Genomic DNA, 22,120 nt, shown 5'->3' with positions numbered 1-22,120 from the left:
AGAGATTTATCAACAGATGTGATGCAGACAATTAGTGAAGGAATATCATTATGAAAACAAGAGCAATTTACTAATTTCCAAATCTTTTTCCTTTTATTTTAATTCTTAAAAAAAAGTAGATGTAAATTCAATTTTTTAAATTGAAAAAATGTATTACCTGATTTCAATCAATCTTTTTGTAAAGTGAAAGGATAGCAGTCACCTTTGTAAAGAAGCGTTTGGGTTCAGTCAAGAAAAACATGAAAGTAGCTCAACGGTACATCAATCTTATTGCAGACGATAGCTCATACATTACCTTAAATGTGACGTTCAGTTTCTTCTTATGTTTTTGTACTGCGATTTTTTTTAATAAAATTTTTTTATATAAAAAGAAGATATACCGAAGATTTTATGAATAAGAATATTGCTTTAAAAATAACTAGTGTTCTCAACCAAAGCGGACAATCTACTCAGTAGAGCAGAAAAATGAAGAGCATGCAAAATAAGTTATACGCCATTCCATATTTTATACATCTATAACTAAAAAATCTCCCATACTTGGGTTTTTAACCATTCCCGAATTTCCACGCCATGCCACTGGAAGGAATGCTTTTGCTCCACACGTATTTGATTTTTATCATATTTTCTATGGTTTATTTCCACAGCTTAACGGAGCTGTCATGACTTGCAGAAGCAATCATTCCTGTGACAGGTGACTGTGCCAATGCTGAAATTATATGCTCGTGAGCTGAAATTGTCATGCTCTTATTCTCAGCCATGTTCCACAGCTCCAAAGACTGCAGTCCCCATCGTGAAAAGAGGAAAAAATTAGCTAAAGATGAAAACATAACTACTTCATGTTATGGTTATAATTAGCTAACCCTCAAATAAACCTCCATAAAAGGAAACAAAAACCATAAATAATGCAGCAAGAATTACCGAAAGTCCTCCGATCACCAAAAGAGTGGAGTAACTTGGATGAAAGACACAAGAGTGGAACTGGTTCCCACCAGAACTGAGTTCTTGAATGCATTCCCCAGAATCCACCGACCATACTTTTACCAAGTTTTGACTCACAGATGCCAAATAATCTCCGTTTGCATCCCAGCATATATAGTTTACCATTTCCGAATGCCCCTGTTAAAAAGGGGGAAAAAGGAAAAAGGAGATGTAATACTTACGTACTACTCAAGCTATTAATTATGATGAAACCTTCGCTTTAGACTCCAATATGACATGTAAATGTTTCAAGAATGGAAGAAGATTAGATCTCAGTCCGCTGATGTTACCAGAGCGCTAATACTACACAGGCTATACCTGAAACGTTAGTGTTTGCCTATCAGTTTCCACATCAAAGATGGATACAACTTTATTTGACACTGCTGCCAGAAAATGTCCAATTCTCGGTTGGAATCTTACTTGGACCATACCACCCTGCATCAGGAATTAAAGATGAATACTTAAAAAAAAAGGTCTAAGTAAGTAGATAAAATGTAATGCACCACATATGTCTGAAATTTGGATGAGGTCAGACAGGAAAAGAGTTACTAACCTTTGACATTCGCATGCATGAGAATGTATTAAGATTCCAATAGCGAATTTCATTGTCATGATCACAAAAACAAAACAAGTCTGTCTTCTTGGGGTGAAAATCAAGGGACATCACAGGTGAAGTGTGGCCATTGTATGCTTTCACACAATAGCTTGGCTGTGATAATAAACTTAGTTTGTTAAACACAGTAGCATAGAAAGAATTCACACTTGCTTCAAAAAGGTCTACAATGGCAGAAAATTGACAGCGAATGAAGAGAGTAGAATAGCAGAAGTCATTATCCCAAATATGTACAAAACTTTGACATAGGTCCAAGTTTCAAGAAGAGAGGAAAGACGGTTACATTGGCTGCATCCCATAACCGCACAGATTTATCAACAGAAGCTGTCACCAACTGAGATGAATTTGGCCTAAATCGTACATCCGTAATAACCAATTTGTGTTCTTCTGGAGTACTCTCTGTTTGCAGGGTATCCATATTCCAAAGCACCACCTAATGAAAAAAAAAGAGCATAGTAATTATTTCTTCAACCTTTGTTTCCTATACATTCTCCACAAGTACAGTAAATTAACCAGATACAGCCATATAGGTGATTGCAACCCAGCTTAGAAATTCTCGACAAGAACAATAAAGGTTCTGTTGAATTTTTGAGAACAGGTAATTCTTCATTTTTTTAATTCACTTGAAACCTATTCTCAAAAATTCAACAGGTTCTATCATCCAACTCACTTCTCTTTTGAGTAACTTTCTGTTTCTTCAACCTCTGTTTCCCATACATTCTGCACAAGTACAGTAAATTCAACAGGTTCTATCATCCAACTCACTTCTCTTTTGAGTAACTTTCTGTTAAGTCACAACTTTTCAGAAAAACTTTTTGCCACAATATCAAGTTTATCAATATCTTTTTCCCTAGTAACCTCAAATGTGTGTCAATTTGAACCCACCCAAACATGATCAAGTTCATTCCCATTGCTTTCACACTGAGGACTTCCAAACAATATATTGAGTTGAAAGACTCTAGTCCTCATTTGTTATTCACTTGAAGTAAGTTAAATTATAAACTTAATACCGAGGGGAAAAAGTTGGAAAATGGAAAGAAGAGGTAAGCAAATACCTTCTTGTCATGCCCAGCACTAGCCAGCAACTTCCCATCAGAAGAAAAATGACAGCAAGTAACTTTGCTATTTCTTGTCTGTATACAACCAACCTCAGCAAAAGTGAAGTCTGAAATGGAGAATTTGAAGTCAGCAAGAAAAACCATATGCAACAATATGTAAAGACAGAAAATATATAAGGCGTACCTTTAGCAGACTCCTTTTGCTGATCAGTAGGACTTTGTTTAATGGTTCCATAAATGTCCCTTCCTTCACTTCCATCATGTGAAAGTAGTGTCTCCATATTTTCATCCAAAGCATCAAACCTTTCCATGTCCTCCTGCACAAATAAATGAAGCCATTAGAAGTAATTTCAGCATTCTAAAACTTGTACACTAAAGCAAGTGTCAAGAAAAACATACGTACACAACTATTAGCTCATCCTAACAAACAAGTCAATCAGTTGCACCCATTCACTAGCCAATAAGATTTTGATGTCCGAACTTAAGGTAAAATTATCACTTAAAGGTTAAATAATAAATCTCATATTACTGCCGGAATAAATACAGATAATATCCTTGGTGAAGCATGCTTATGCTTTTGTGTGTACGTTAAACCAAAGTATGCTTCTGTTGCAGGCTTCGAAAGTCATTTCAAAGTCTGTAGATGGCCTACCAACAGGGAAGATGATGAAAGACCCGCTGTTACATCTGCACCATATATCATGCTTTTAGAAACAGTATTAACATGCTGCAAACTGGTTGCAGTAGTTATTGCATCACCGGGCATATGAGTTGACGGTGGTGAATTTGGTGAAAGGCCAACTGTGTTTGCTGTGCCATTGCTGTTAGCTGCTCCAGAAGAAGAGTGTTGTTTCCGTTTTCTGTTATTCTGCAATGTAATGAACAGTCACAGAATGTGAATCAGTTTAACCAGAAGTTAAAGATTTTTAAGAAAAATTCATTTATAAATGGATATTTTAATTGGGAGTCATATCATGGTTGCTAAAAGAATTTTCTTGTAAAGTAGCTCACAGTTCAGCTCATGAATGAGATCCTTCAATTAATTCTCATTGAAGTACAACCTGTTGCAATTGCTGTGACTGCTGCTGCTGTTGCAATTGCTCCTGTTGCTGAGGGGAAGAATGTGAAACTTGACCCATCTTCATCTGTTAAGCATCCGGCAAAACTACTCAGACACAATGCATTTCCAAATACACCATATTAACAGATATTGACCACCATAAAACAATAAAAAGCAATGCCAGCGAAGAGAATTACAAATATCAATGTAACCCAATAGTTAAGAGCAGGATTTAATAAAAGCATGTCGATGCACCACAAGTAACCATGCACTTACAAACATGAAGGCCGTGCATTCTATTAATAGATCAATCGAGGACATTCATATGTTAATCATACACATTTAATTTATATCTCATATCCATGTTCTTCCTCTGGTTCCACTGTCTGCCTTCTCTCAGACAGAACATAAAGTTATGAAGCATGCATGTGATTCTTATTCCATATTTAAAAATTAGTAAAAAAAAAAAAACTTTCAATCACATGATATAGCTTCTCTATTTCTGAAAATTGTAAACCTCAATTTTCATTGGTAGCCTTGTGATATCAGGAATATGTTCAAACCTTTGGAGAACTTGACTGCAAAGGGGAGCATATGGATCCATCGTTTCTAGTAGATTGATCATCTTTTGCATTCAAATGACTCTGAGAAAATTGACCAAACTTACAAGGGTCCGAGTCCCCACAGTTTGTCGAATTTCCAAGGTTGCTTTGTACCTGAGCCTGTGCCAAGACGTGTTGTTGTTGTGAAGCCAAAGGGAATTGGTTTTGAGTCTGCAGATTAGGCTTTTGTACACCCAAACTTGGTCGCAACTGATCAATTCCCTGTACAATTCAGCAAAGTCCAATTAAGTCTACGGTATCTAAATCTGCATAAAACAATCAGAACATCAAGGACAGGAAAAGGTGAGTGAAACTTACAGTTAGAGGCCAACCCCTCAATGGAAGACCAGAGACACCCTGATTCAGTCCTGAGGACAAACAGTTGAGATAAACAGTTAACGTTGTCAAAACGCTCTAGCAAATTCAAAATTTTTAAGTCCTACTATAAACAAATTCCCATGGGAAAAATAAAAATCCTAGAACTGTAACCAAAGGTTATGGCTTCAATTTCCATGCAGAGTGTCTCAGCTTTATATAACTGCTACACACATTTTTGTCTCAAATTGCGGCAATTTTCACCCCTACCTGAATCTTACGATTCTTATCTTTCTTGTATACCAGACATCAATTGCAGCATCTTCATCTCAGCTATACCAGTCTTCATATTATGTAGATACTTAGCTTCCCAACATTCAATGCCAGCATTGCTGGTCTAACATTCTCAATTGCAATTAACAATACATTTTCCAGATTAAATCATTTAGGTAATACTTATTAAACTTTTCAGAGAATAAAACAAAAGCTACCTACATTTCCCCCCTAAAATCAAGCAACAAATATAAAAGCTAAGATGTCTTCTTCTGACAATATGCTACCTTCAAGATGACCAAAACAGGCAATTTAAAATTTAACATCTAATCTATATGTATCATACAATAAACTTAAGAGAAGGAAAAAGTACTATCAGAATACATATCATTAATGTAGAAAAATGACACTATATTGTCGAAATTATTTTTCCCTCAGGAAAGTCAGGTATCATTACCAGCACCACCTAGGCCTGGTTTAGTTTGTAAAATTGCCTGCCCATAAATCGAAGAGGGATCCATAGGTAAGCTTTTCTGATTTCCACCCAAATTAACTTCGCTTTTGACATCCTACAAATCCATATATTGTACAGTTCAAATATAGAGGAAAAAATTAAAAACAAAAAAAAAGAGGATACAAAAAACATTAACTCAAATGAACGGAAAGCAAATAATCTGGGCAGTTACACTGGTCAGCGGTGTTCGCGACTGGATTTGCTGCAAAACCGCTGACATATTTCCAGGGCTACCTTGCACCAACTGGCTGTGTATGCAAAATAAGCCAGAAAAATGAGAAATTTAGTCCAATTAGATCATAGAGATGTAAATTAGGAAGCAAAGAGCACATAAGGATTAAATTAATCATACCCCTGATGATTGGCCTGTGTTTTCAGAAGGGCCATCCTACTGGCATCGATCAGTGCTGATGATGTCTCTGAATCCACAGAATGAGGGTGTTTCACACGTTCTTCATACATTTTCATGGCCAAGACACTGGCTGGTGCCTGTCCCATAATTCCTTCAGAGTTAATATTATTTACAGAACCACCAAGGGCAGGATGGTTGGGATCCCTTCGCTGCAACTGTGGATTGCAGTGCTGCATTAGTTGCAGCTGCTGCATTTGTATTTGCTGTTGTTCCCTTGATTTAATTTGTTGTGCCTGTTTTTCAAAAAAAACACACACACACACACACATGCACACAAAGACTACATAATGAGATAAAGGAGCCTAGGTAGAAAGTAAATGCACGGAATACTTTATATAACATAATAGAGGCACCTCTATATAAGCTGCAGCAGCCTCAGAATGTTTCTGGTTTGTCCTAGCAATAAATATGTCCCAGAAGACAGACCACCACTCAAACAGAAATCCTCCAGGCGCATCAATTGCTGTAGAAACAATTTACATCTAAAGATAAAGCTTAAGGTACATTGAGATAGGTAATACTCCCACTGATTTAGACACTTCAACAAGATAGACTAGCAGCAAAAATAGTATGAGACAACAATCATAGCCTAAATGGCTAATAAGGCATGCATCAGAAAAGTATCGTCAAAGAATCATAATCATCTAACAATTCTGGCAATTTGGCTTCCAGTTTGCCATATAATAAACAAATTTGTTAGCGAACATTACCTACTGGATCTGTGGCAACTTTTCCTTCAGTCATAAAAGCTTTTGCAGAAGCATGCAACTTTCTTTTCAACAAATAATCATAGATATAAACATCAAGCCTGTAGCATTAGCCCAAAAAATGCAAAAAATATCACAATAATTACTGCTTGAAGCTACGGAAAGACAATAAACAAGTTCTAAATTAGTTAAGCTAATAATCAACAAAAGCTATAACAACAAACTAAACAACCAATCTTACATCTTGTCAGCTTCCCAATTACTCTGAGCCATTTTCCTTTCCTGAAAAAAGAAAAAAAAAAACAAAAAAACAAAAACTCAACTCCATTGCCTTAGATCTTCCCTTAATAAGTAGAAATCTAAAGAAAAACACAACTTCTTTTAGTAAAAGCAAGTAAAATATTAAAATAAAAAATAAAAAATAAAAGAGAATTCAACTATGTTCAGCATGCGTTTACTAAAACCGAATTTTACATTATCTTCTCAGTAACTGCTAAAAAACTTCAAAACTCTTTTACTTATATTTTCCTCAGCTTTCTCAGCAACCAAACAAAACAAAACTCAAAATTCGATAACGTAATTCACAATTAAGCTAAGAAATCATTACCGGTGAACTGGATCAATGCTTAAACAACCTTGCAACAAGATCTCCACTTCACAAACTCTAATCCAATCTAAAAGAATTTAAGAAAAAAAAACAAATTCAATAATAAAAAAAAAAAGCAAATTAAAAAAATTAAGATCTTTATTTTATGACACTCACTGAATCATGCAGAGCTTAAAGTGATCTGGAACTGTAACCATAGATACATATACAAGCTTGGAGAGTTTATAATTCTCTGAATTATTTCAGCTGAAGAAAAAAAAATTATTTCTTCAAAAAAACTGTGAATGATTCTTTTGAGTGTAACTGAAGTATAACAGCTCGAACTTTAACAGTAGAAAGAGAGAAAAAAAAAGTTGTTTTGCAGGATCAGGAAACATATGGATATTTAGGGAAAAAAAGGCTTCTTCTGAAGAAACCTAAGCTGTGGTTCGTAGACAGACTCTGCTTCTTTTTTATTTAGAGTTTTCGGTTCGGAAGTTGGTTCGGCATGGAAAGTAGTCGGTCTTTAGTTCGTCCGGATGGGCAGAGTCGGTTCCAGCTTTCCTGGCTGATGATTGGTTGTGTCGAGCAAGTTTTGGTTGTGAGAACAGGGAGGTTTATGCTGCATGCGCGTGTTAGGGACTTGAGTAGAGGAGAAAAGTGGAGACTTAATGAGTGGCTGGGGATGTAAATTTTGGATGGTTTGCAGGGCTTTTCTGTCACGGGGATGAAAGTCATGTAGGGTTCAGGCGAGCTCCTATTCGCGCACCTTTTTTCTTTTTTTTTTTTCACAATTTTTTAATTATTTTTAAATATAATTATTCAATTATTTTTTCTCTTTAATTCTCCTGTATTTTTACAAGCTTCCAGATTTCTAAATCCAAAAATTTTAAAGAATTTTTAGATTTGTAAATTCAAAAATTCTTAAAATTTTTAAATTTACATATCCAAAAACTTTTAAAAGATTTTAGATTTGCATATATGAAAACTTAAAAACTTTTGTAAAATTTTTATTTAATTTATTTTTTCCATACCTAAATGAAATTTTTTAAATTTACTAGATATAAAAATTTGATAAATTATATAATTTATCATATATGTATATTCGAAAATTTTAAAATTGAGATGACAATGATAATTAAGTAATTTCACCTAAAAAAAATTTTTAAAAATGGATGTGTTTAAAATCTCTCAATATTCCTCGTTTATTTACACTTTTTTTTTTTTACACCCTAATTTTTTATTAAAAAAATATTTTATATAAAATTATTTAATTAATCTTTAACAAATTACCTCTTAATCCTAACTATTCTTGATTTACAGTGCATACATAAATATATATCCGAAAGTTTAAAGTTCTTCTACAAATGCATTTACATAAGGTCTATAAACTTTTCACATATGCATTTTCGGAAAGTCTTTAAATGTTTCGAAAATACAAATACAAAAGCTTATAAACCTCAAATCTCAAACCACAAATTACAAAACTTGTGAATTTGCATTTTTGAAAATTTTTAAAAACTTTTGAATTTACATACTGAAAAGCTTTTAAAAAATTTCAAATATAAAAATCTAAAAACTTACAAAAGCATATGAAAACCCATTTTTGCAAGTAATGATTTTACAAAAATAACCCAGATTACAAATCATAAACCCATTCAATCATTCAAATATCATAAATAAATTATCTCTATATGAAAATGGATGAGTTAAAACTATTAATCTTTTTTAAAATTAGCGATTTTAAATTTTGATTTGAATGAGAATCGAATTAGAATATATAAAAAAAAAAAAAAAAAACGTTGAAGGATAATGATTTAAGGGTTTGAGGTGTAAATGAGGGATTAAGGATAGTAATAGATTTATAATTTTAGGGATTTGAGGTGCAAAGAATATAAATAAATTTAAGAGGATTTGGATTTAATCTATTATAAGTAATGAATTGTGTAAAGAAAAAAATTGAGATGTAAATAAAAATACACATGCTCAAGACTTTTAGGTTTAATTTTGATAATTTAATATTGAATTATGATTTTTTTAGTTACACTTGCAATTAAAATTTACATTTGTATAATTATATAATTAATTAAATAATTAATTATTATATAATAGTTAAATTATAATTATTAATTAATTAATTAATTAATTATAATATAACTAAAACTATAGAAGTGTAATCACCCAAGCACTCATTTTTCTTCACATTAGATATGAGGAGACCATCTAACTGAAGCGTAAAATCGGTTACATACCCTTACTAGGGATATAAATGAACAGAACTTTTGACAAATTGTTCGAAAATGTGTTCAGTTTCTATCTATTTATGTTCGTTTATTAAACTTAACAAATGATTTTAAACAATATTTTTATATATGTTTATTAAACAAATCGAATATGAAAAGATGTTTGTTTGATTTATTTATATTCGCAAACAAACTCATTTAATGTTTGTGGATCAATTTGATTATAATTTGTTTAAAACAATAAAAGTTGATTATTTTAAGAATTAATATATTTTATCAATCTATAAACTATCATATAAAATATGTGTCATTAAAACTTACATATGATATAGATAAAAAATAACTTTTAACTTTTTAAAAATATTATTATAAAATAACTCTTTTTATGCTTAGGAATTGGATAATAATTTTGAATGAAGTTTGAAAAAATAGAAATTTATTTTTACCAATCCCATATGCCATAAGAACCAAAAGAAATATGGGTATATAAATTTTCATCCTCTGCCACACATCCGCACATGAACAAATGGATCCCACATCGACATAAAAACCAAAATAGGGGTGGGTAAAGTCTATAGATTCCCATCCTTTCCTCACTTCTATGCATCTTTATCACCAATTGGTTATAGACTACAATAAGCATTAAGTCCATTTATTAGGATTTAAAACTAGAATTCATTTGTGTTTGGCTAAAATTCAGTGAAAATAATTGAACTGAATTCAGACACATTGTCAAATTCATTAAAAGCTCGTTCATTTATGCACTCATTTATTATTAACCAAACTAAGCTTGAATAAAAAAGAGCTTGAACAAAAGAGAACTTGGCTGGGTTCGATTAATTTATAACCATAACTATTACAAATTATCTGATGCTAATGTAAATCAAATGAGCATTTGACCGTAAGTAGAAAAAGACAAACAGTGCTTTTAACTTTTCATATAGGCATTTTAAAACTCCAACCAACCAAAACAAAAAAAAAGGAAAAGTTAATACTTCCTAGTGGCGAGATTTTTTTTTTTTTTGCCATATAGTAGTAGAAATGTTAAGAAATGACTAAAAAATTCTTGCAAATGTGAAATATATATTTGTTGACGTGTGCTACAATACCATCGCCTACTATAATACCGTCAATTAGAAAGTCAAAACATTTAAAATTCTATGAAAATTTTGACACGATAACTTTTGACATTTGCATTGCATACTATAGTATCGTCACCACTACAATAACTGTAGACTACTATAGTGACAATAAATTGCTATAGTAAACGTAAAAAATTTGCCTATAAATAGGTTGAAGGTGCAAAGGCTAAATGTGTGCTTGAGGTGTTTGAAAATGTCTTAAAAAGCCCGATGAGAACACTAAAATAAATTCAAAAGAGATGTGCCATGTAGTTCAAGAGTGATGGTATATTTTAAGGTTTATAATGTCTACATTAGAATAATGGGAAACACTTGTATAATCTTGATGGGTGAGTGCTTATTGAAATGGTGTATGTTTGGGGCTAATGTAGCCATTATAATCTTCGTTCTTTGATAGTGATTTTTTTTGTGGTACCCGTGGATATAGGCATAATGCCAAACCACGCATATTGTTGGTATTCTCTATGTTCTTTATTGCTATTTAACATTTATGTGAAGGTAGATTCGGATGGAGAAGCATTTATCACTATTCATGTATACAATACTATTTACATATATGATACTATTCAAGTGTATAATACTATTCACATATACAAAGAATGGTTGTTCTGTACTTTGGATTCTTCTTGTTATAAATGGCATTAGGATATGTTGATTCCTGACAAAGTGGGATCCAAGCATGCCCAGATTCCTAATAAGTGGTATCAAAACCTAGACATTCCTTTGATGCATTTCGAAGTTTTTTTGCACGAGACAGAATGTTAGTAATGAAGTTTAAATTAAGAAAATAGAGGTTTGTACCTAACAAGGGGTGTCAACAATGAAGAAAATAATGAAGATTACATGAACCAAATGATACAGTAACAACCATTTTTTAAATCAATTTTGATGTTGTTGTTTAAGGTGGAGTTAACTTGATGGAAATGTCATGTATGGCTATGTCATACAAAACTCATCTTAATGATTCATCATAGTTAAGGTTCGATCTTACTAGTCATGATGACATGATAAGTTCGAGTTACGTGTATTCATCTTGAGTTGCATCTATGGATGTTTGTGACAAGATGATTTATTAAATAAGTATTCAATTGTCCTATATAGAAAAGTGCTTGCATTCCATGCCTTTAGACAATTTTTGGATTTGGTGGGAATATTACCAATTGTGCACTAAGTCAATGGTTTATCTAGAAAAATATGAGAGAAAAATTTTGCATGAATTGTGTTATAAAAAATCACATTGTTAGCAAAACACTGATGTAACACAATGGTTGCAAAATGGAATGTTGGGCTTTAGTTAGAGCAAAATATGCCATGTTAATTTTACTTTTGATGATTTTTTGGTATATGATAAATTGGAATCTACTTATTTCTTACTATTTTATTAGTTGGTTTGCCATCTAATGTAAGTTTTATTGGAACTCCAAGGATTAGTCTGAGTATTTATGAACATCATCATGGTTTCTTGGTTCAAATGATGATGGTAAGCTTGATAGTAGAAACGGTAAAACTCATGAATATGTGTTGGGTGTCAAAAAGTGCATTGTTAAATCCTTCGGTGACCCGAGGATGATGTGATGAGACAGTGTAGGATCAATAGAGTAGTTAAGAAGTTATTTGCATTGTTAGGCCAGATGTTAGCAAGAAAGTAGAGCATATGGCTATGTATGGTAATGAGATGTTTCTATATATATATATTATGGTAAGAAAAATTTTTCTCAAATAAATTGGTTGGGTAAAAATTTTAAAGTTAAAGTAGGGATTATTGAAAAATTACTAGAAAATTCTAGCAAAAGTGAAACATGTATTTTTTTACTTATGCTATAATATCATTGCTTATTACAGTACCGTCGATTGAAAAGTCAGAACATCTATAATTATGTGAAAATTTTAACATAGTAATATTTTAACATTTACACCTCGTGCTACAATATCGTCGTTGCTACAGTAACCCTATATTGCTATAGTAAACGTGAAAAAGTTTGCTTGTAAATAGGTTTATGGTGTAAAAACTGAAAGTGTGTCTAAAGTACATGAAAATGGCTTAAAGAGCCAGGTGAGAGCACCAAAGTAGTGTCAAAATAGATATGCCATGTAATTTGAGAGTGGTGGTATATTATGGGGTTTGTAGTGTCTATCTTAAAATAGTAAAAAAAACTTGTATAATCTCTAGAAGTGAGTGCTTGTTGAAATGGTGTATATGTTGGGGTTTGTGTAACCATTGTAATCTTAAATCTTTGATAGTGATTTTTTTTTTCTGTGATGCCTATGGATGTAGCTATAATGTCGAACCACGTATATTATTGTTATTCTCTATATTATTTATTATTGTTTTAAAATTTTTATGAAAATAGATTCAGATGAAAAAAGAATATGTCACTTTTCATGTATACGATACTGTTTACGTATACGATATTGTTCACATATACGGAGCTGTTCACATATACAAATAGTGATGGTTTCACACTTTGAATTCTTCTCGCTATAAATGGCATCAAGATATGCTAATTCCTGATAAAATGAGATCGAAGCATGCCTTGATTCCTAAAAAGGAATTGGGAAACAAAAAATTAAAAAAGTGTCTCAGAGGCATAAATGATAGATGAATTTTATCATGTTCAATGAGGGATACATGAAAATGAGTTGGTATAATTTTTTTTTTGAGCTATACTATATTTCATTTGGGAAACTTTTTAAATGTAATACTAGCATAATAGATATTTGAAGAAAGCTTTAGAAAATTTATTTCATTTCATTTTTTTATCATAAATAGAAACTTTTTATGGATTGTGCTATCTATTATATTATAATTCAATAGAATTTTAGTATTACTGAGAATTTTATTCTCCACTTGAAAACTTTGAGTGATAGCATATGGCATGGGAAAATTTAATTTTATGTATATTTTCATGGTTGTTTTTTTATACTTGGTTCAATAATTTATTATTTTGAAGTTTAATTTAGCTTATATCTCTAATTTTTTTCCCAAATTTGAACTTGTATAGTTTTTACTCAATTTTTTATTTATTAATTAATATTAAAAAATTGTTCATAAAAATTTTCATATTAAGAATTGATGGAACAAAAAATAGCAAATAAAAGCAATCTGAGTGAACAAAAAATTTTCACAATATTATTCAATTTTTTATATAATTATAGAGACTTAAAAAATGTTTGAAATAAACTTGATTATGAAAAGAATTATATCAAAAGGCATTACTAAGAAAATGATAATAATATCCTTTGAGAATATTAAGATTATACAAGGGCATTTTTGTCTATATGAATACGTAAGATGAAGACCGACTGTCAAATAGTTCTCTGAAATAGACTTCGGTGTAAAATAAAGAAAAAAAAAAAAAAGGATTACAAATAACTGAATAAGTTGCGACTTCAGACATCTTAAACAGATTACCGATTAGAAACTTGAAAAATGAGATGATGTGATCTCCTTGTGTCCTGAGCATAAGAAAAGTGCGTGCTAGGACGGTTGTCCCTAGCATTCTCCGAAATTGTAATATAATTAAAAAAATTAAATTTATATAATAAAATTTAAAATCTTAAAATTTTAAGATCGTTTTGTCACTAAATCAAAATCTCTTTTGCGATTGTTATATACATTTTATTATCATGATTTGAATAATTGAGTTTTATTTTATTTCAATTGATGATAAGTTTGAAAAAAAAAAACTTGACGTTTTCCTAAAATTTGTTATTTTATGAATTAATTAAAATATTAATTTGTTATTAATAAAAATTAATTATTAAGATAAATTTTATCATTGATCATTTACTTGTAGTCATCTTTTTAAAATAATTATTAAATTATTAATTTTTTAATTTAATAACTAAAATTGAAATAAAAATTCAATTATTAATTTTTAATGATATGTTAATATGATAATATCACGTCACTTATCAACTATCATATGATGTTTTTACGTTAAAAATATATATTTTTTATAATTATAATGCTTTGTCAATAATATCAAATGAAATATTAGATAATGTGATAATATCATATAATATCTGATAATTAATATAATATTATCATATTAATATATTATTAGAGATTAATAATTAAATAATAAAAAAATATTTATTTTAATTTTAATAATTAAATTAAAAAATTTAATAATTTAATAATTATTTTAAAAATACGACCATAAATTAAGGGGTTAATGCTGTATTTTATTTTAACTATTAATATATTAGTTTCTGTTCTTAAAAGGAAAATATTAAATGTTATACAAATTTAGTTTTTATCACATTATTTAGGTTGAATGTTTATAAATTTTGTCGGTGTTATTGTTGTTTCTACAAATGTAATAGTTGAATTTGCTTCTTGAATAAAAATATTTAGCTTTAAAAAGAAAAAAAAAAGAAAAGAAAGTAACTTGGTAGCCAAAGGCAAGCAGCAAGCTCGCTCTCACGCGCTGTACACAGCGTGGGTACCTCACGCCAGAGCCGTGTTTTCTTTGCCACGTACGACCGTAACAGTTAATAAAACAGTAAATTAACACCTGTCAGAAAAGGAGTGGATGGTAAATTCTAGAAGGTCATACAAACCAAACTCCGAGGTCGTCGTACAGAATCTCCCCCACCGAACAACGTAACTGCCCAACTATAAAAGCGGCTCTTTCCTTTATTATGTCCAGTTTTGCATTTTACGGAGAGGGCCAAAAAGAGGAGCAAAACTCTCGCGGTTCCGCTTTTTCCTCTCAGGTACGCTTCTATGCATTTCCATACAGTTTCATTCCCAGACAATTTTGAAATGTCAATTCGTAATTCACTTTAATAGTTTTGTTTTTGGTTGACATTTGAAGAAATTTGATTTTATATTTTTGGTTTCATTCGATTCGATTTGCTGCGCTTAAGATTTCGTGTTTCGCAACGGAGCGGTAAATGTTAATTTCGTGATCTGCAATGAGGGAAGTCCGGAGGAATTGAGAAAAGCTAGGGATTTGAATTTAATATGTGTGATTTTTTGGGTAATTAGCTCTTTTATGTCTAAATTTTGAATTTTTCAAAAATAAATACTGGAGATTCGCCATTGCCTAACACGAATGAATGTGCTGAAATCTGGTTAAAGATAACTTGAGTTATTTATACATGGAAAACCTTATCTCTCATTCGATGCAATAAATAGTTTTTGGTGGGAAAATTGCTTGTAAATTGATCTCACTGATCTTTTTGGATAGGTCATCTTCCTTGGTTCCATTAGAGGGTGCAATAATTCTTTTTCTAGCAAGAGCTTTTATATTGAACTGTAGGGATGGCTGAGGTATATTTCAACTTCTGCTTGATTCTACCCTTTGCTCTGTTATATTTTCGTTGCCTGTTTGCACCTGTTTTATACTATGCTTTACAAGGATTTTATTTGGTTTGATAAAGGCTTTATCAAAGACTATCTATGAACGAGTAATGACTTTGGATTGGTGACAGGAGGCTCACAAGGTCACGTTAAATGTGTATGACTTGAGCCAAGGACTAGCTCGGCAGCTTTCAATGACCTTCTTAGGGAAGGTTATTGAGGGAATCTGGTAAGCATTTAGCTTGAGAGGGAAAGATAGTATCTGGATGTTAGAGATTTTTGTTGAAGCCTAACATTTTCTTAAGCATGTTTGTTGTCATGCATCTTACATTAACTCATAAATTGTTGCAAGAAGTTGTGTGTCAAGGCCTCGTTATACTTGTTGTTCATGAATAAAGATGGACAGGTAGGAAATGTATTGTGTCTTTGTTCACGAAATTTATGATTTATAGCAATGAACTGTTCACTGTAAATATATTGTCAACACATATACCCACTTTTATATGGTTAACTGAGTAAATAACTCTGCAAATTAAATTAAGGAGTTAATGAATAACTAATTGTTAGCTTTGAAGCATATACTATAAACTAGCAAACTTCTTCAATTAATAACTAATTGTTACTACAGGATGGGGTGTATTACATGTACTATTTCTCAAATTTGGAAAAAATTCTTTTCCTTATTGTTTGGAGTTGGTAGATAGTTTTTTATTTTCCCAGTTTTATCTTTTGAGCACTTGGTCAGCTTCATCTGAATTTGACTTGTAACCTGTTGCATCTTTTGGTTCAATGCTGGTAAGTATTGGGCCTGGTTAGTAAATGTTAGTTTCTTATTTGAGGTTTTTCTCATCTATGGGATATTAACTTAAGCCAGGCTGAAACTTTATGTGATAATGGTTGTCTATGCCCCTTCCCCCCACTTTCTTTAATTGAAGTTGTTTTACCTCTCTTTGTTGCATGAAATCTTCATCCCCACTTCCATTGTACACATGCAAATTAAAATTAGATGGGGTTCACAGTTGCATTGCTTGCAATACTCATTTTCTGATTTGGTTTATTCATTTATGTTTGCTTGATAGGCATACTGGAGTTGTGGTTTATGGTAATGAATACTATTTTGGCGGAGGAATCCTACATGCTCCTGTTGGGACGACACCATATGGGACACCGATTAGAGTGATAGATTTAGGTGTCACTCATGTGCCGAAAGATGTGTTTGAGATGTATTTGCAGGAGATTAGTCCCCGTTACACAGCTGAGACCTATAGTTTGCTCACCCACAATTGCAACAACTTTAGCAATGAGGTTACCCAATTTCTAGTTGGTTCTAATATTCCAGACTATATTTTGCAGCTTCCTAATGAAGTTATGAGCAGTCCGATGGGTGCACTTTTAAGTAAGTTATTATCTGCTCCCAAATTTTACTTCATTTGTTGTAATTCTGTGGTGAAGTCCCGATGCATATACGCTGTAGGGAGTAGGGACAGCTCTTTTAACCTTTTTCATGTTAATTATAGTGGATTATTGCTGGTTAGTACTTTCTCTAATTTGGGATTTCTTCCATCCAATATAGTGAGTCATGATTTCCATAAAAGAATCTTTCTTCTCATCTTGCGGGAATAACACTAAAATAGCATGCTTGATGAAATAAAATTTTATCCCTCTGAATGTGCTCATTTGCTTTATGCTCTTTCATCTCGTTGTGAGAGTCATGCCAATGTATCCCCCTCCCCCTACCCCCCATTTTTTTGGCAAAAATGGGGAAAACAGCTGTATTTTTGTTCCTTCTTCATTTTCCTGTCCTAATTGAATGGTTTCTGGCATTAGACTTCTTAAATATCGTGCCTCTTGGGTGATCATTGCTGGTTAGTTAAAAGTTTTAGGAGCTACTTTTCAAGTTACTACACTTTTTGCTCCAAAAGTGGAAGACACCTACGTTTTCATAAAATTTTGCTTTTCATGCCTCTTGAAGCATGAACTTAATATGTGGTGCTAATATGGCAAGTTTGTTTATATAGTGCCCATGATACAGAATTTGGAGACAACTTTGAAGGCTGGTGCTGTTCCTCAAGTTCCCCAATTCAGGTCTTCTGTGTCTGCTCAGCCCTCTCAGTCCACAACTGTCAACCTGAGCAGGTCCTCTGACAGTACTCATCAAAAAGAGGATGGCAATAAGGAAAAAGCTGGGGAGCAACCCAACTCCGCGGAAGTCATGAAATCAGAAAAGACAACGCTACCTGCCAAACCAACCCGAGCAGAAGAAAAATCATCAACCAACGGAGCTGCGACAGACCCTCTTGGGGATGCTCGAGCCAAGGTCCAAGAAGAGATAAGCCGTGAATTTGCTGCAATCATGGCTACTGGAACATTGCGTGCTAGTGAGGCAGCAGCACTTGCAACTAGGAAAGTGATGCAGAAATACGGCCGCGTGAATGTTTCTATGCCACAGGGTTAGAAACAGGAAAGACAAAAATATGGAAATTTGGATCTGGACGCCCATTTTAAAAACGAAATTATTTATTATTCGACTTAATCGTCATTTAAAAAATGATTTGAATTTAATTGAATCAAATTGTTGGAAGGTAAAGGTCTGAAAGACCTAACATTATTTACAAGTTTAGGGTCTCAGAGACCTAACACTATTTACAAGTTTGCACTGTATTGATGTTAAGCTGTCAACTGGGTCGATGTTTGGAACAAACGAGGCGTATTCATGCATGTGCAATATATTTTGCCAGCTTATAGTTTGTTAAAAAAAAGACATTTTTTTAAAATAAAAAAATTAATAATTAATAATTAATATTTAAAAATTTTGATAAATAATAATAATAATAAAGGACTTCAGAACAGAAAAAAATTACATGAAATTATTTCCGGTTTATTATCAGATTCAGAGGAAGCAAGTGTTGATGGTATTGCCATGATTAGCATAGGTGGGAGAGGCAAGGCAGCTCTTGCGAAGCTTGCGTACAACGAGGCCAAAGTGCAGGAGTAGATCTTTGATCTGTTTCGCTCAAATCTTTGATCTAAGGCTGCTATTGGTTTCCACGTTCCCGGTTGAGCGAAGATTTAAAAAAGCTTCGGCATCAAAGCAGGTTGCAAGAAAGATTTTTACTTGTTTTAGACAATGCTTGGGCAATAGAAAAAGAATGTATCGGTAGCCAATATATTGCCCCATGGAAATAGAAAAGAATATACTAATTCATACATCTTGCGAATCTAAGCTTTTATTCTTATACTGCAGCAACACAGCATGTTAGTTAATGGGATAGGCGATGAGGTAAGCCCTTTGATTAATTGTTGAACTAACATTTTCATTTTCTAATTCAAGAGTAGCTTCTTTAGATCTGCCAAAAACATCAGGAGTGTTGATGCTTGCAAAACCAATCATCACAGCTGCAGCTCCAAGGAAATCCATGAGATGAGGAGCATTGCCTATTCTAGGGTATCGACTACTCCTGCCAATGGCACTTGAATGGTAAGACCGGCTGTTGCTACTGTTGTTGTGGTGAGTAGAACAGCTTTTGCCCAGAAATAATCACTCAGCACATTGTCCAACAAACCTATGTATGATATCAGGCATGGAGAAAGCATTGCATGAAATAGTGTTCACTGTACAAGATGACAATGTTATATAATTATCCATTATAAAGGAAATTGCTATTCACCCTTTCGTTTTAACAGAAAAACAACCTTGCAAAGGTGGCAAGATATTATAGTTCCTCCACACTCTATCAGACTCCTTACACATGACGATCCTTGTAAAAAGTAAATTCTATCACTTTCATTTTATTCATCATTTAACAAAATGTAATACTCGACAGTGAATATTCTATAGATGAAATCATATGCACTAGTGCTAAGCTTCTTTCCTCATCAAGGAAATGAAATGAAATGACTCCAATCCAATCAAACATCTTATATCTATATGCATAAATGATGTCATGTGCAACATCTGCGGTTTCCTATGATGTTATGCACTCATGAATGCTATGGCAAAGACAAAATTATGGCAAAGTTTTGATGTGGCAAGCAACTGCATTTATGCTTCTCTTTCCAATTATTCTTATTTTAAATGATTAAAGACTTGAAGCAACAATATAATTCAAGAATCTGTATGAAGAGACAATTTCCTTTGTTCAGAGATTACCCAACGCATTTTACAATGGACATGGACAAAATTCCTTTGTATCTCACATATTATTGATGCACAAATTAGAGGGGATGCTTTTTACATGATTTTGGGGCCACCAGCGACTGAGAATGAAGACTAGTTAGGCAAAAAAATAACAGCAAGATCAATTGAAGCCATCATCACCATATTAGAGGGAAGATTACTTCGCAGATTCTAAAGTCATGCTGCTGATGGTCATAATTATTTGTTTCCACAAACAGTCTCATATCCAACCAATTTTCCAAACAGTTGTGCCAGTTAAGCACAGCTTGTCATGCAATAAATGCCCCAGGATTCATCAGCTCCCACATAAATTTTAGGTTAAAATGTGTCATAAGTCCTAGTACTCTTTGATTTTTAAGAATTTTGTCCCCATAGTATTATTAAGGAATTTAGTACCTGTGTATTGTTAATGATTGAATTGAAATTCTTAAAAAACAATACCACAAGGACTAAATTCCTTTAAATAATACTAGAGGGACTAAATTCCTAAAAATGGAAGAGTACAGGGACCTATGGCACATTTTGACCTAAATTTTAAGGAGAAGTTCAGAAGGGCCAAATCCATAATAAGTTTCTCAAAAGGAAGGACGATGACCAAATAAATGCAGACGAAAATCATCATGTTCCAAACCCACTAATATTTCCTATTACATTGGAATTGGGTGTCACTAGTGACACAAAAAACTAATAAGACACCAACATTTATAAGAGTGAATAACATTCTAGTTAATAAACACTGACCAAAACTGTCACTAATATATGCTGATAAATGAAGTCAAGCACCTTTCTTTTTATAAAGCCTAACATATTAGGTAGATAAATTCAATAATCTCATCATTTAAGAGAAGAAAGCAACTGAAATTGAAAATAAAATTGTATGAACTCAATACAAACCTTTCCCTATAATCAGACCAAACTGCTTCCGAGATAGCATGTTGAGAGACTCTAGCTTGGTGACATTGAGTACAATAGCAAAAGGAAGGAATATTAATAGGTTGAAAAGCCCTAGAAATCCCAGGAATAATGCCATGCTGACACGACCACTCTTTTCATCATTATCAGGCAACTTTTTACGAATAAGTGTAACATATACAGCATACAGAGCAGCTGAGACAAGAGCCAGAATGTCTCCAAGAACAGGGTTTGAAGCAATTATGCTTAAATTCTTGGAGTTGCTAGAGTCACCCAAGTAGACAATAATAGTTCCTGCCATGCAAAGAAGGACACTTACAAGCTTTACCCATGTGAATTTCTCATCCAAGAATGCTAAGGAGACCAAAAATGTGAAAAGGCTGGACGCACTGCTTAAGATGGTGTTAGACAGCAGACACCAAAGGAAAGTAACTAATCAGACAAAAATGACAAAACATGTATAAAGCCTGAACTGAAGCAATCAGTGCAAAATTGCATTATGCTTACTGTAACAGTAGTATGCTTCAATGAGAGATTAAAAGTCAGTTGAGCAAGAAACCAAAATGGGCATATTAGCAGGCTAACTTTAGCCACTCTAGTATGTGTCCATTGCCCCTTTGCATCCAAGTCCGAGTTAGCAACTTCACCTTGACCAGGCAAAGTCTTAGTAAGCTCATTGGAATCATGATCCAAGTGTGAACCATCCTGTTTCTCATTGCTAGATTCTCCCTCTTCCGCAAGTGAGAATTGATTCAATCCATCCACTTTTGTTCCTAAAACACCCTCTCCAAGAAGGATAGCTTGCTCTGATTCTCCCAACTATTGTAAAGGGCTGCTTTTTTTATTTCTCTAAAACACTAAACTTCCATAATTATCTTCTAGATACCGCCTGATTTCAACTAAGGGAATATAAACAATGAATAATGAATTGCAAATGCATGTTATAAGAAATGGTGAAACATCAGCATCAACAACAGACTGTACCACAAAACTAGCAGCTATCTAGATAGCTGCAACAGCGAATATGTACAGCAAACCTAAAGACCATTTCCAGAGTTTACTTGTCATTTCTTTTGAAGCCATTACTGAATCAAACTAGCTCCCAAGGTCACAATATTTCCAGAAAGATCAAAACATTGTATACCAATTACCAAACTTCAAATGTTAGACCCATAATGGAAGACACTCTTGTAAATGGAATATCCAAAAACCATTAT

The 22,120-nt window shown here is 32.7% G+C and overlaps 2 protein-coding genes and 1 pseudogene across 6 annotated transcripts; 1 reads left to right on the top strand and 2 right to left on the bottom strand.

Moving 5' to 3' along the window:
• Nucleotides 1-386: 386 nt before the first annotated feature.
• Nucleotides 387-7,755, bottom strand: LOC111305398 (transcriptional corepressor LEUNIG_HOMOLOG-like). Its single transcript, XM_022902905.2, has 19 exons — nucleotides 7,296-7,755; nucleotides 7,140-7,206; nucleotides 6,774-6,814; nucleotides 6,536-6,633; nucleotides 6,179-6,288; nucleotides 5,766-6,058; nucleotides 5,586-5,661; nucleotides 5,357-5,468; nucleotides 4,630-4,679; nucleotides 4,273-4,533; nucleotides 3,711-3,794; nucleotides 3,302-3,517; nucleotides 2,834-2,966; nucleotides 2,647-2,756; nucleotides 1,875-2,024; nucleotides 1,532-1,687; nucleotides 1,297-1,413; nucleotides 919-1,116; nucleotides 387-776 (listed from the first exon to the last, which is right to left on the bottom strand). Exons 3-19 carry the CDS (start codon nucleotides 6,803-6,805, stop codon nucleotides 633-635), a joined length of 2,340 nt encoding a protein of 779 aa, XP_022758640.2. The 5' UTR covers nucleotides 6,806-6,814; nucleotides 7,140-7,206; nucleotides 7,296-7,755; the 3' UTR covers nucleotides 387-632.
• A 7,342-nt stretch (nucleotides 7,756-15,097) lies between these two features.
• On the top strand, nucleotides 15,098-18,485 carry LOC111305396 (uncharacterized). Of its 4 annotated transcripts, none has more exons than XM_022902903.2 (6): nucleotides 15,157-15,225; nucleotides 15,379-15,491; nucleotides 15,702-15,784; nucleotides 15,946-16,043; nucleotides 16,894-17,210; nucleotides 17,833-18,485. In XM_022902903.2, exons 3-6 carry the CDS (start codon nucleotides 15,776-15,778, stop codon nucleotides 18,267-18,269), a joined length of 861 nt encoding a protein of 286 aa, XP_022758638.1. In that variant the 5' UTR covers nucleotides 15,157-15,225; nucleotides 15,379-15,491; nucleotides 15,702-15,775; the 3' UTR covers nucleotides 18,270-18,485. The 4 variants fall into 4 exon arrangements, with proteins under 4 accessions (XP_022758637.1, XP_022758639.1, XP_022758638.1 ...); XM_089750782.1 differs by having other exon boundaries at nucleotides 15,182-15,225; nucleotides 15,895-16,043; XM_022902902.2 differs by lacking the exon at nucleotides 15,379-15,491 and having other exon boundaries at nucleotides 15,098-15,225.
• Nucleotides 18,486-18,953: 468 nt separating this feature from the next.
• Nucleotides 18,954-22,120, bottom strand: LOC111305397 (thiamine-repressible mitochondrial transport protein THI74-like; annotated as a pseudogene). The gene is made up of 3 exons (XR_016331524.1): nucleotides 21,412-22,120; nucleotides 20,886-21,313; nucleotides 18,954-19,377 (listed from the first exon to the last, which is right to left on the bottom strand). The product of XR_016331524.1 is annotated as a thiamine-repressible mitochondrial transport protein THI74-like (transcript).

Source organism: Durio zibethinus, chromosome 21 (genome assembly GCF_047325235.1).
Source record: "Durio zibethinus cultivar Kanyao isolate XHJ-2024 chromosome 21, ASM4732523v1, whole genome shotgun sequence".
NCBI classification, from domain to species: Eukaryota; Viridiplantae; Streptophyta; class Magnoliopsida; order Malvales; family Malvaceae; genus Durio; species Durio zibethinus.
This window is presented reverse-complemented; position numbering and strand designations above follow the sequence as displayed.